The 13,852-nt window shown below is 42.3% G+C and overlaps 1 protein-coding gene across 1 annotated transcript; it reads left to right on the plus strand.

The window, feature by feature from the left end:
- The first annotated feature begins 4,847 nt into the window (after nt 1–4,847).
- On the plus strand, nt 4,848–11,808 carry NDHN (NADH dehydrogenase-like complex N). Its single transcript, XM_086498020.1, has 5 exons — nt 4,848–5,194; nt 6,677–6,966; nt 10,385–10,501; nt 10,588–10,673; nt 11,473–11,808. Exons 1-5 carry the CDS (start codon nt 4,972–4,974, stop codon nt 11,543–11,545), a joined length of 789 nt encoding a protein of 262 aa, XP_086354146.1. The 5' UTR covers nt 4,848–4,971; the 3' UTR covers nt 11,546–11,808.
- Nucleotides 11,809–13,852: the final 2,044 nt, after the last annotated feature.

Below are 13,852 nucleotides of genomic sequence, written 5' to 3' on the forward strand. Positions count from 1 at the left end.
AACACAGATGCCTCTATTTGTGAGCTCATTGGTGAAATGTTTTGTCTAAGGTGCTAAAAGATAGATATCCATTGTCATAACATTAGAATATGCAAAATTTAGGGCACATCCATCCCAAAATGATGCAAGGGTATATTGGGAATTTTTGAAATTTGAGGGGTATTTTGGGCATTTCCACAAATTACAAGGGTTGGTAATTTTCCTAATTTTTAAATCAGGACAAGAATAACAATTGATAGATTTGTTCACACCTGTAAAACCTATTCAAGGCTAACGAATCTGTTGTCTTGTTTATATGGATGCAGGTGAGAATTCTATCTTTGCTTAAAAAGGTTTAGCTTTGCTGCAGTCCCCAATCAAGAAGATAAAGGCATATTTCATCCTCACAATATGGTTTAGTCTTGAAGTATAGGATAACTCAAATGAGGTGTCATTCTGCTTAGATTGTACAAAAATGAGTGGAATGTAGGACTTTTTTTTGTACAAACCACCTTCCAAATGTCTGAAGCCAATTGTCTTTTGAACGTAATATTCCTATGTGTATAAGTAGTATCTTAATACATCAACACACACATCCTAAACACAAGATTGGTTGAAAAGTGTTAGGTGGCCTGACATTGGACTTAGACAAGGGTTCCTATTCACATCCTTTTTGGATCCTTTGACTCGGTTGGTTTGCAGGAAATAGGAGCTACTGACTATACTTGCTCTTGTTAGATTTTATATTTAATATCGAAGTCTCTTGTTTCTAATAAAGACTACAAAAGTCATCCACACTTTTTTATACCGTCTCTTAGATTGTTAGGGTGGGCGCGTGCATGCGCGCGCGCACACACACACACACACACACTTGGGCACTCACTTGGCTATGATGTGCGCGCACACACACTTGGTCACTTCACTTGGCTACGATTGCTTCATCTGGATCCTACACACTTTTGTCATTATATTGGTGAGTTATGCTCCACCTAGCTATCTCTGCACACTAGCAGGTTTCTTCATTAGGATACAATAGTTGGACTTGAATGTTTAACACCTTAAAAAACCTTCTTCCCTACGTATATTTAGATTTGGTTGTAGCCTTTGATCCTCTTTTGAGTTGAAGCTACCTAACCATTCACATGTTTGGATAATTCTCTCTCTCTCTCTCTCTCTCTCTCTCTCTCTCTCTATGTGTGTGTGTGTGTGTGTGTGCGCGTGCATGCGCGCCCATACGAGCGTGCTTATTGGGCCACACTCAATGCTCTCCTTTCTTTGTGTAGATCATCCATCACTAACTTCTACTCTGATACCTCGTCCTAGAATGTTGAATGTCACATAGCCCACTAATGCAGGTATGGAAGTACTACAATATCCGGGATTAGATTTTGTTTTGGATCTCAGCTACCTAATGGGTTAGTTGATGTGGAAGTGTACTCCCTAATCACCAATGATTAACATTATGCTATGGATGGTGAAGCCTAAGCTTAACCATGGTGTTAGAATTAGGGTTAGAGAGATGGTGGCTAGGGTTAGGTTATGCCAAAATCAAGAGCATAGAGAGAGAGAGAGAGAGTATAAACACAACGATAGGATTCAAAGTGCAATTGATTTATTAGAAAGTAGCCTCTATAAAGGCTTTGTGCTTTACATTAATTGGCTAAATGGGTTGCATCCTTTTGCTGTTGGACCATGTCACCAATTATCTTTTTCTAGCTGGCTAGAGGGCTTTCCCACATGGTGCCACAAGTTGGGCTTACCCTTACAATCACCCCCTTAAGCCAAATTTGGGGTTTCACAAGTCTTTATGTATTTTGGTTCATATGGCTGACACATAGGTTTCACACAGATAAGGGTTGTTTCACATAACACAAAGGTATTGCACTCACACAAATTGTCTCCCCTCAAACAGAAATTTGTCTCCCCTAGACACAAAAGGTGTAGGCACACAAACATCAGGGTGTAGTCAGACACACAAGCCTCCCCTAGCACAAAAGGGTAAGCACACAAAGTCTCCCAAACACAAGGGTTGACACACAAAGCTTCCCTAACAAAAATGAGGGCGGGGCACAACTGAGTGCACACAGATTCACCGGGTTATTCTTGTTTGTAGTCTGGAGGAATTTCTCCCCCACACAAATCTACAATAGGTTGTTTGTTTGTTGTCATTAGCTTGATGTTGTTGTTGTAGATTCATCTTCATGTCATTGTCGTCTTCCTTTTTATCTTCATTGGTCCAGAATTCCAAGGATGCGGCCTTCATGGCCAATGTTGTAATGCACACACGCATATCATTTTGTGCGCTTTGTGTGTGCACTCATGGCAAGGAGCGATCTTACCATATACTTTACGTATAGACAGTGTCTAGAACATGTAATTTTGTGCATGGTGCTATTGGTCACAAATGTTACATACATTTCATAAGGAGCTTTGTGCAAATCAATCTTCAAGGGAATTTACAAAAAATTAACTAAGTGTAAATAGTGGCTTCAGATCTTGAAGCTCGAGGAGAGATTCCCTTTGATGGTTTCTTGCCTTTGCTTTAATCTTTGGTGTTGTCAATGGATTGAGCATTCGTTGTTGGCTAGCTGTGGCAGCATGCCCTTGACAGGGGCCGAAACTCCGGCTGTGCAGTGACAATAGATTGGAAGCCCGCGAGACTGAGCTCCTAGCTATGGAAATCCAAAAAAGAAGAGCTTATAGTCGCTTGCCCATGGGAGCATCTACTTGCGGACCCGACCGGGCATCAAGTGAGATTAATTGAGATTTGGTGTTCGACATGTGCAAGCAAAGGTAGCACCGTGGGAGTAGACTCCTACGGACCCAAATTTGAAGGGCCCATTCATCCACCTTACCCGTCCCTCGCAAGGTTTTGAGCCTTGGTCAACTCACTTAAAGTGTTGTTCATAGTGGGCTAGTCACTAAATCAAGTAGTGTTGCATGTGGGCATGAGCAAAAAAATAGAGAATTAACCTCAAGATAACCAACGATCCCACACATACACACCCTTTCACGCACAAAGTGCCACACACACCTAATTATAGCAAAGTTATTAGGGGATTACTAATGAAGCTTTATCAAGAGTTTAGAGGTAGTGACACGTGCAAGTGTTACGGATGGTGGTCCAGTGGACACCGTGGCCAAATCATCACCACCTCAATTTGGAGATAGGCTTAGCTGGATTGGGATATCTGCCAGCCGTTGGTGGCTCTTTAGGAGATACATATGTGTGGTTGGTTGGAGTCATCAGGGACTCTATCATCGTCATCTACTTTGTATGGTCATTCATCTTGAGTCTAGCATCGGGTGCATAGTTGAGCCTCGACACCCCCATTGTACCCGTGAGTTTTGGGCTGGAGCTAAGTGTGCTGCCATGCCAGAGTCTGTACTGGTTTCCTTAAGTTCGTCAAGTCCCATGCTGTTCAGGTTCCATTGTTAAGTCGTAATGTTGTTTTCTCTATTATTCATTGTCTTATGTGTTTTCATTCTGTTGGAGTGATATCTCACGCACATTGCACTGAGGAGCACTCACTGTAGAGAGCATGACATATTATCCCCGCTACATCTATAACTATTGTCATTCATTTGGAAATACAGTTAATATTGGATGAATTCTTATTTTACATCTAGACTTTGTCATTTTGCCTTAGTATGGTGTGGCCATGTCGAGAGTTACCTGACCTTCACTTAGTCTTGGACAGCTTCTAGCTTGCTACTTCGGCTTACATTCTGGTTGCTTTTCTGGGTTTACAATATGGTTCTCACTATGGTTTATAGTCTGATTGCTCTCATTTTGTGCTTTGTTTTGTTGGTCTTTGACTCTGAGCTTACGAAATGGCTAGGATATGATTTGCCTAAGGTTGTTCTCACTATGGATGATTAATATGGATTTGAGAAGGGTATCTTGGCCCTCCCATCCTCTTATCTTACTAAGAATTAGGACTTGTTGGTAAGGGGATACTGGCTTGCTTGCTTGCTTACCAGTTGTATCACTTTCGGCCCTTCAGATTTTGCTTTGCTGCCTTGTTTTTAATAATAATAAAGTAGCAAGATGAAGTCATGGCACTCTGATGCTTCCGGTATTTATTGATAAAGATCGGTTTTTGCTTGGGCTTGAGCTTTAATATGGTTTTCTTGACTTAGGATTCATTGAAACCAATGTTTGATCTAGTTGTTTAATGATACCCACATTTGCCTCTAAGAAACCTGTTGACACAATAAGGTATCGGTGCTAGATTTCTGAGGTTTTAGAATATCAATAAATGTCGGGGTTGCTATCTAGCTATGTCTGCACTTCTTGTTTAATGATTACTTGAAAAAATGCTTCTCTACATTTATTGACTTGTTACAAAAAACTACTAGGTCTTTTGGCGCACGGATTGAGGAGAGTAAATCATAGAAAGACGGTGAAATCTTGTTTTTTTTCAATCTTTGTAATCATAAAACCTTGGAAAAGTATGCTTCATTACTTTCTTAAGTCAAACAAACTGAGTTGATTATCTCAAAATCTATTGACAACATATTACTTTTGTAAAAACAAACTACATCACGGATATCCAAGAAAAACTATTGATTGGTGGTTTTAAAAAATTATATACAAGTATACCCATTTGCATCAGAAGGGCTGATGGCCATTTGATGCTTCACACTTGGCATACTTTATATACATTTTTTAACAAACTTTAAACACACACACATGCGCGCACGTGCGCACACACAGGGTATCATGGAGGCTCTTGAGTTCCTCACAAGTTCTTAGTACTACTAAACCTTCTAATTGTGCTTGCCATCTAAACTTAATTGGGCGGACACAGTATGCAAAGGACAAATGCGCTTTTCAAAATGAGAGGTGGCGGCTCTACTCCACGGATAATGAGCGAGAGCGAGGAAAAGAGAGGCAGCAGGATTGCTAGAGGGCTGGAATAGAGAAGGCTTGATGATATGGCAGAAAAGCTCGTTTGATCTTCTTGGAAGCTGCCCAAAGGCGAGGTGATGGCAGCTCTGCAGACTGCGCCGAATGGGCGCCTTCTTCTCCCCGTATCATCCAACCCATCATCCTCCATAGCCATATCTAAGAGCTGCAGAGCAGCATGTGCAAGCAAGTCTACCCCGGCAAATGCTTCCTCCTGTAGAAATAGCAGTATCTACGGCTTATGCAAAAGGGGTGCAATCACCCGACAGAGGGCTGCGCTCTTGGCATACTGTCCTTTCGCGGGTAAGTCAGTTGCACCAAGGTTTCCTCTATGAGAAGTCAAGTTACTTTCTGCACATGGACTCTTGAAAACATTCTAAGATGACTGCCAGCACGAAGAATTAGTGTATGTTGCTTTGACAATGGCACCTAAACTGGTGTGTCAGTATATGATAATTGTGATCCTTGTGTATTTTTATGGTGGTGCAGCCATCACCATAATTGAATTTGAACGAATAAGCACATTCTGCGACGTGGCCAGATGCTTGTATAAAAGCTTAAACTAGGTCTCCTTAGTGCACCCAGTGTTGGACAGGAGGGTCCAAATGATCGTTGTAATTACAAGAGCCAGTGGCATCATGGTTGGCAACATATGGTCTTGCATACATCTTGTGACAAGTTGTTAGGGTTGTGCTACCCTATGTAGACGCCATTCAGGAGCCGGGGCTTGATTATTTGTTACTGCAAACGCCATATCATCTTACATTTTTTATTTCACATCAGAATAAAAACCTTAGGCATTTAATGGTAGGGTGCCCATGCCAGTCCTGCTCTTGCTACCGCCAGTGTAAATGGATCTTCTCAGAGCATAATGAAGTTCATACTTGAGAATCTAGATTTTTGGTGAGCTATATTAGGCAGTCCATGCACTTGAATGCAGCAATTTAGACCACCAATGTAGCTTTTTACAAATCAGAAGGCGAAGGTCATGGCGAGTTTTTGATCAGCAAGTAATTAAAAAAGCTGTCATGAAATGTGAACAGCCTTATTAATGTCCTTTTGTCGTCCCAATCCGTGTATTATATAAAAGCTTGTTTTTCTTTTTTAGAACAGTCACCATCGCTTCAGTTGTCCAACAATATATTCTCGACAACGAATACGAGAATGACTTTGTTTTGCATGATACAGTGAGATGTTTTGGTGCATAGCTTTCTATTTTCAGTAAGCTCATAATCCCTAAATTAGTGGTTCAAAATTTATATTTCTGCATATATTTGCTTCTTCTTTGCCTTTTTTTTTATAGATAGGTGCCAGTCATGATGGAGGTGATTGCACTTATCATTTTAATCTTATTAATGTGAAGGTTTCTCTGCCTCTGCCGTTCTCCCACCTTGATCTCTGTCTGTATTGCGTTTCAAGTTTCCCAGTTTGTGACCTTAGTTGTACTATGATGTACTGTTTAAATGTGCTCTGATTGGTTTGTTATCCTCTTTGCATATATCAATATCTGTTTTTGTGTCCTACGTTTTGCCTTTTACATATCTAAGTGGTGGTGAGCATTGTGTTGGAGTAGTCTGAGTGGCATTGCCAACTAACAACTAGCATTTTCCATCTAGCTACTACAATTTCCAGAGTCTTCTGAAATGGTTTGGTCATAGCCAAGAGGTGGTCAAGTCACAAATTGCTCATAACTTTTACGATGGGGGAGATGGAGATCGTTTGTGAGCCTGGTGGTATCCATCATAGCAGCACTAAACTTTGTGTTGCTTTCTTGTTTTGTTGTAGGTGGAACAATGGTTGTGCCATCAAGAAGGGGGCCTCGAGGGAGGACTGTAGTCTGTGGTCTTGAGTTTAAAGATTTTATAGGAGGTGATCTACTTGGATTTGACCTCGACCAGTGGGAGGCGGATGTGGAGAATCATAAGGCTATTGCTTTCTATCCCCCTCATGAGGGTGGCGTGGAGGGTAGATATGCTTCACGGCTGAGGGTTCGAGGCTACCACTTTCTTGACCTTACTGCTCGTGGTCTCGGTGACGTTGAGGCTTATCTTTCAAAAGTTCATGCAGTCCGACCTGTAAGCCTTTTATCTCTCGCTCAAGGTCTGACACTTATTGAAACTATTGTTATATATCCTGCACGTGCAAGTTGAAATGCCTGCTTAGTATAGTTTTTCCTTACCACCCCTTGTTTTCTTGGATCTTTTCATTTCCTGTGTTCTCTAATTGGATGCTGAGCTGCTCTATTTCACGGCGTTAAATTGCTGAGTGGCTTGAGAGACTCTTCACTACAAGGATGTTACTTTCACGCCCTTGTTTTCCTGGCATTTATATAACCTCACTAAATTGATGTGCAGTTGTTCCTTATTTCCTAGATTGTTGATTGCCTTGAGAGGTTCTTTACTTAGAATTGAGGCACATCTTCTTGTAAAAGTGAGCCACATCTTCTCTTACATGTTGTATATTGTCCAGTAAGATAAGGCCTTGTCCTTTGCACGTGTGTGCTGCCTATGTGGCCCCCATATTTTCCTATCACGAGGCTCTGTTGATTAGTTTGATTTTCTTGAAATATTGTAGACTTTGGAGCTAGCTATCACACGTCCTTGCATATGTGGGTGGTAAGAGCTTTGGTTCCACAAGAACCGTGTCGTGGTCGACTCTTGGGCTAGGAAAGCAACATTGACAAATGAGAAGGGCAAAGAAATCATCCTAGATGTAAAATTAAAGAGTGAGTCCGTCCCATTTGTATCGGCTTGGGCCATTTCTAGAGTTATGGAATCCAGTCTTTTTGTTTACTTGATCTTTTTGAGAGATTTAGAAGAACATAAAATTTCAAATTTGTCTAAGGTAGCAAAAGAACACCAAGAATTTCTGCAAGCTTAAGCCGATTGTTCTTTGAGGGTTTTCCTGGATAGCTACCTTGCGAGAGATCTAAAAATCATACCATTGATTTGATACCTGGCAATACGTTACGGAACCGGCCTCCTTATAGGATGAGCAAAGGCCAGAATGAAGAAATAATGATCAAAGACAAAGAACTTCTAGTAAAGGGTGTAATTCAACCTAGTACATCGCCTTTTGTTCACTAGTGCTTCTTGTTTTGAAGGAAGATGGACCTTGAAGAATGTACATTGACTACAAAGCTGACAATAAAATCACCATCAAGAACAGGTTTCCAATACCCAAGATCGATGATATACTTGACAGACTATAGGGTTCTTGGTGTTTTAGCATAATTGATTATGAAAAGTGGCTATCATCAAACCAAAATCGCTCTTGGAGATGTATACAAGACCACGTTTAGGACATCCTTCGGATTGTATGGGTACTTGGTGATGCCTTTCGGTCTCACTAATGCTCCTGTAACGTTTAACAGGATGATGGCTCATAGTGGACATATATAGGAAGGCCAATTCGATGAAGAAGCTACCATGGACACCCTTGGAGAGGCAACTTCCATTGGATACACATCAGTTATGCAACCAAAAACTTGTTCTGGAATAGAATGTCATCTTGAGCACCGGTTGCCTTATAGGAAGTTGAATAGTAGACCACACAACGCCCAAGAATCCTCGTTCGTAAATTGTAAACACATCACGTCCAAGGTTTCCAAGACAATGAACTTTCGGAACACATCCTATCCATAATCCGGTCAACAACAATGCATTGCGCGCACATCCATATTGTTTTGTATACGTCGTGTTGGTTCCTTGCCAGAATCCAGATGCATGTGCCTTGAACTTCGACACACGGGTTCAAACACAAATAACTTGAACTCTGACACACGGGTTCAAATCAAGTATAGGGAGCTCCTTTTGCCCCTCTCTGCCGCTCACAAGCCTCTCTTTGGCTGAATCATGTCGTGGCAATGGCCATCATGCTAGAAATCTGGCACTGTAGCCACAGTGGCGGTTGCCACGTGTGCCAGGCCGATCTCCTCAGTAGAATCACTGTATTTGCCGTCCTTGTCAAGCTTGTCTTTTCCTTTCTCCTTTCTTGAGACACCTTCCAATTCAATGAGAAAATAGCCGAGACCATCAGAATCCAGCTTTCCTTCCGGCAATGCTTGGTGTAGTATCCTTGCCGCCATCGCGTATGCATGTTTCAACTTCCTAATTACCAAGGCAGCTAACTGAGTACTAGCCCATATACTTTCCATAGCCATGTTTGAACTTGGTTCACCGTGGTTGCTGGAAACCATTCCTTGCCAAAGAATATGCCCGATTCCATAGCGTTTCAAAATGCTAAAGCAAAGACGCCTTCACCCATTGTCGGTGAAGAGCTCCTCTGTTGCAGCAAACTGGCCGTTTCTCTTCTTTCCTTGTGTTTCAAAATGCAAGCACCAAACTCAGCTCTGTCTATCAAAACGCTGCCTTGTCACTTGTGTTTCAATATGCAATAGAGAGAGACCAACTTCCACCTGCTGGTAAAGCCGCCGATAGAGGCCAGACGACCTAGCGTTTTAAACGCTGCCAAGAACACCTTTGTCTTTTGTGTTAGCAAGCTGGCCTGGAAATTAGAACTTGGGGCGTCGTAGTTCCCTGCATTTCAGAATGCTGAACATAGTTCCCGTGCGTTTCAGCACGATGTTGCCGCCAGACTTGCTCGCAGACAGGCGTCTCAAAATGCTACAGGATCCCTGGGCCTAAAGCGCCTTCCCTCCAAAGCTCAAAATGCCGCTAGTCATAGAGCGTTTCAGAAGCTGGAGCGTTTCTCAAACGCTGGCACCGTGAAGGCTCCCCTGCATGTACCTTTTTCAAAAACACGTCTCTGCAGGCCTTTCCACCAGAGCTTAGCGTCCACAGCTACAAGTGTCCCTGCGAGAGTAGAAAAAGGCAACCTCTTTCTCTGCCACGTGCCACACTCTCCCCAAGATCAGTGAGTCGAGGGCTTTGATACCATGACAAAGTCGACGATGTGGAAACGTAGAGCTATGCTGAACCAACCAACTGGGCAATCAATTAATGATCGGTTGTAACGGGGGCTCAGGGTGCACTTATATATCAGCCTAGGGACCCTAAGTAACCCCACCCCGTCCTCCCCCCCCCCTCCGCCCTCACGCCCCCCAACAATCAAATTGCCCTACCAGAATCATGTCAAATAAGTGAAATACCTAAAGACAAAAATAACCAATGGGCTCACATTGGGCCATTCACTTGAGATGCTTAAACTTTAACAGCACCATCAGTTGAGAGCCTTTCGGTCGCGGCAGCATGTTTTCATGCCATGTCAGAGTTCATTGCTTGCTTTCATTAGTTTGTAGGTGATTTTGGTGCAACTCTGTTGTCTATTCTTCTAAATATCATGGTTTTATGGCTAACCTGTCTTTCAGAAATGGTTATTGTCCCCGGCCCCACCTAGGCAAGCAATGAATTGTTCATTTGATTGCTTGCTTTGATGTGTTTGTAGGTGAATTTGGTGTAAGTTGTTGCTGATTTCTCTAAATATCATGGTTTTATGGCTAACCTGTCTTTCAGAAATGGTTTTTGTCCCCAGCCCCACCTAGGCAAGCAAAAGATTGTCCGGTGGTATTATCCTCCGGAGGTCGATTACAGGCTTTCTCTGATCCCTGAGGACAGCAAGGGATTGGTTGTCTGGATCTTAGAGGCAAAGGTATAGTCTGCAGTGGCTACAAGGAGATTAGATTACGTGTAGAGAGATGCAACAAAGTTAACCAGTCGTTGATTTTGGTTTTGTAGGTGCTTTCAAAAGCGGAGCTGCAGTATTTGGCTCTTTTGCCGACTTTACAACCAAGGGTCAGAGTAATCGCAGAGTGCGGGACTTGGTAAAGTATCAGTTGGAAAGAATAGTTTTAATGTCGTTCTTCCATAGAGGGATGACACCCTTCATCTGTTCACACGTTGTGAAAACCAAGCTACCCCTATTGTGTGACACTGTCTACTTTGTTGCTTATATGCACTCACTTGTATGTTGTGCATCTCTTGAGGATCATAATTGGGTACTGCCAAATGGATTGCACGTGAAACATTTCTCCATTCTTGATAATATTCTGGATTTCTTAACAAAGATTGCTTGCACCTATACTGTTTCAACGGATCAAGTGCACTCGTCGCTATCGAGCAGAATTGGGTGCAGGCAGATTTACTATCTTCATAAATATAATCACATATTCATTAAAAGCATTGTTTGATTTAATGTCTATGAAGTGCTTGATGCAGAGTGCTTTCCAAGGTGCTCCATTCATGCATGCATTCTGTGAGCTCTGTTTCTTTGGCTAATGGAGCTGATGGCTATATTGTCTTGTGGGTGGCTACCACGAGTCTATACCTGGCACTTCCCTTTAAAGAGGGGGAGTGGGGATTTTTGCTACAATTCCTTGACCATTGGATTGAATAGTTGGATGTTCTCCATGTGGCACTTTAGGGCCTTAAGACTTTAATGTGTGCATATGGGGCTGGGCCACTCATTAAGTGGCTTGTGGGCTGCATGGGTTGTGCCCCCCCCCCCCTCCCCCATGTGCACCTTATGTTGGCCGTCATGAGTCCTGACCTTGTTCTATCATTTATGCTCCTTGGCTTCTTTTTATTAACAAGCTTACGCTTTATGTACTATTTTTTTAACAGGAGGAAGGTGAGATGGAAACCATTGAAAGAAATCGCAGGGCTGGAGTTGCCAGCCAGTTCCAATCAGCAATGATTCATGTCCTGTTTTGATGTGGAACTGATGATAGAATCACTTTGTGATTGTTTCTCTGTGGAAGGTGTGTACAAAAGGTTTGCAAAGGCATGTAACCGTTGATTCTTTGAGTGTAAATCAGCAAGATGGCTCAAATATGTTGTATACTGAACTAGTTGAGCTAGAAGATTTTCTTTTCCGTTGTAAAAAAGTGCTCACTAGTTGAGGTTCTTTTGTGTAGCAATTTTTTGTATAATGAAACAAAAAGGTGGCATGTGTGTGTAGTAGCTGATGCATTGTGCAGCTTTAGGTTTCTATCAGGTCTTTTTTTTGTGGGTGAAAATAATGTGTCTATTTCATGATGCCATCGGTACATCAAAGCAAATAACATATAGATGTCAAAACAAAAAAATGGTGTTAATTTGCTTATGCTCCCTATGAGCAGGAATGCTTCAAGCAATTCACATGTATCATCATCTCTGTTGAGTTACAAAGTGCTTATGGTCCTTCAGGGCACGGGTGTTTTATTACTTTGCAATGCTATGTATTTGTCCAACAAAAGACCAGAAATAGACAAACTTCTCCAAATTTCAGGAGCAAAAGAAGATAAGATTTTTTATTTGTATTGCCTTTTCGCTGAATTCGGCTTTGATTGCAAGTGATTGACAAGGGAGCATAACAATTAATGAATACAAATACACAAGAGTTTAGTCTCCTCTTCTGATGCTATAGGTTTTCCACACCTTGTTATAACTACATTGAAAAAAGTATCCTACTACATGTTTTGATGACCACAGCTGGGCTTTCATGTGTGTAAAGTTTCCCTCTATCCATTGTTTTTTCCTTCAGTCAAATGTAATGCAAATTAAAGAGTCTACTCTTCTTCTACTTGAACAACCTTTGACAAATTGCTGGGGACTTGGGCATCAAGGAGGAGGGGGGGGCAAGGCAGCAGGATATATGCTTCAAAATAACACATACTTCGCCAACACGTTAGTCAGTATGTATGTCAAGTGTGGTGTGCTTGTGTGAACGCAACAAGTCCTTGACAAGCTTCGTGTCCGGAATGTTGTCTCTTGGAGTGCATTGATTGCAGGGGGAGAGAGATTTGATAATTGCGATGTGGATTACTTGAAAATAACACATAGCCAACACGTTAGTCAATATGTATGTCAAGTATGGTGTACTTGTCCGAGCGCAACAAGTCCTTGACGAGCTTTAGGGTGGGTTCAGAATAGGCGGTGAAGAAAAATGCAAAGGGATGTCATGGCGAAATTTGATTGGTTGGAGTTGAGGCACTCTTCTGTCAGGCCCTCCATGTTTCTTCCGACCTCCCCTCCCCTCGGAAGAGTTGATGGCCTCTCTCAGCCCCCTTCACTTTTCACTTTTCCTCCTCCACAGTGTTCACACTAGGTAGCAGCAGATTTGCCAAGACTTGTTTCTTCCATTGGTTCAGTCTGAACCCAGCCTTAGTGTCCAGAATGTTGTCTCTTGGAGTGCATTGATTCCGGGATATACCCAACAAAGCCTTAGTGTCCAGAATGTTGTCTCTTGGAGTGCATTGATTCCGGGATATACCCAACAATGCAAGGCCAAGAAGCTCTTGGCTGTTTTTGGAAGATGCAAAGAGAGGGCATCTCTCCAAATGCAATCGCCTACACTTGCATCTTGAAGGCATTTGGCATCATGCAAAATGTTGGTATGGTATGGGCGAAAGAGTTCATGATGATATTGTTAGTCAAGGGTTGTTGGTTGACATGTATGCCAAATGTGGTGTACTTCATAAAGTGTACAAAGTGCTCGAGCAGCTTTTTGTCCGGAATGTCATCTCTTGGAATGCACTGATCGCGGGATATGCCCAACCGAGGCCAATAAGTATGTCAAGTGTGGTGTACTTGTCTGAGCGCAACAAGTCCGTGACAAGCTTCTTGTCTAGAATGTTGTCTCTTGGAATGCATTGATTGCGGGATATGCCCGAACAAGGGTAGGGCCAGGAAGCTCTGGGCGGTTTTCAGTAGATGCAAAAAGAGGGCATCTCTCCAAATGCAATCACCTACATGTACATCTTGAAGGCATTTGGCATCATGCAAGATGTTGGTGTGGGCAAAAGAGCTCATGATGATATTGTTAATCAAAGGCTGTTGATAGAAAACGACGTGCTTGGCAAGCTTCCTATCCGGAATGTAGTCTCTTGGAATGCATTGATTGCGGAATATGCCCAACAAAGGCAAGGCAAGAAGCTCTGGGCTGTTTTCTGCAGATGCAAAGAGAGGAAAGCTATCCAAATGCAATCATGTACGCTTGTATCTTGAAGGCACATGGCATTAT

The sequence above is a fragment of the Adiantum capillus-veneris genome, chromosome 24 (genome assembly GCF_014529385.1).
Source record: "Adiantum capillus-veneris isolate H3 chromosome 24, ASM1452938v2, whole genome shotgun sequence".
In the NCBI taxonomy this organism is placed as follows: Eukaryota; Viridiplantae; Streptophyta; class Polypodiopsida; order Polypodiales; family Pteridaceae; genus Adiantum; species Adiantum capillus-veneris.

What these genes read in the sequence shown, in the direction of transcription:
- NDHN (XM_086498020.1), top strand. Translation starts at nt 4,972, where the DNA reads ATGGCAGCTCTGCAGACTGCGCCGAATGGGCGCCTTCTTCTCCCCGTA. An exon ending in GGCATACTGTCCTTTCGCGG is followed by an intron (nt 5,195 to 6,676) that starts GTAAGTCAGTTG and finishes GTTTTGTTGTAG; the next exon opens with GTGGAACAATGGTTGTGCCA. An exon ending in AAGTTCATGCAGTCCGACCT is followed by an intron (nt 6,967 to 10,384) that starts GTAAGCCTTTTA and finishes TTTTGTCCCCAG; the next exon opens with CCCCACCTAGGCAAGCAAAA.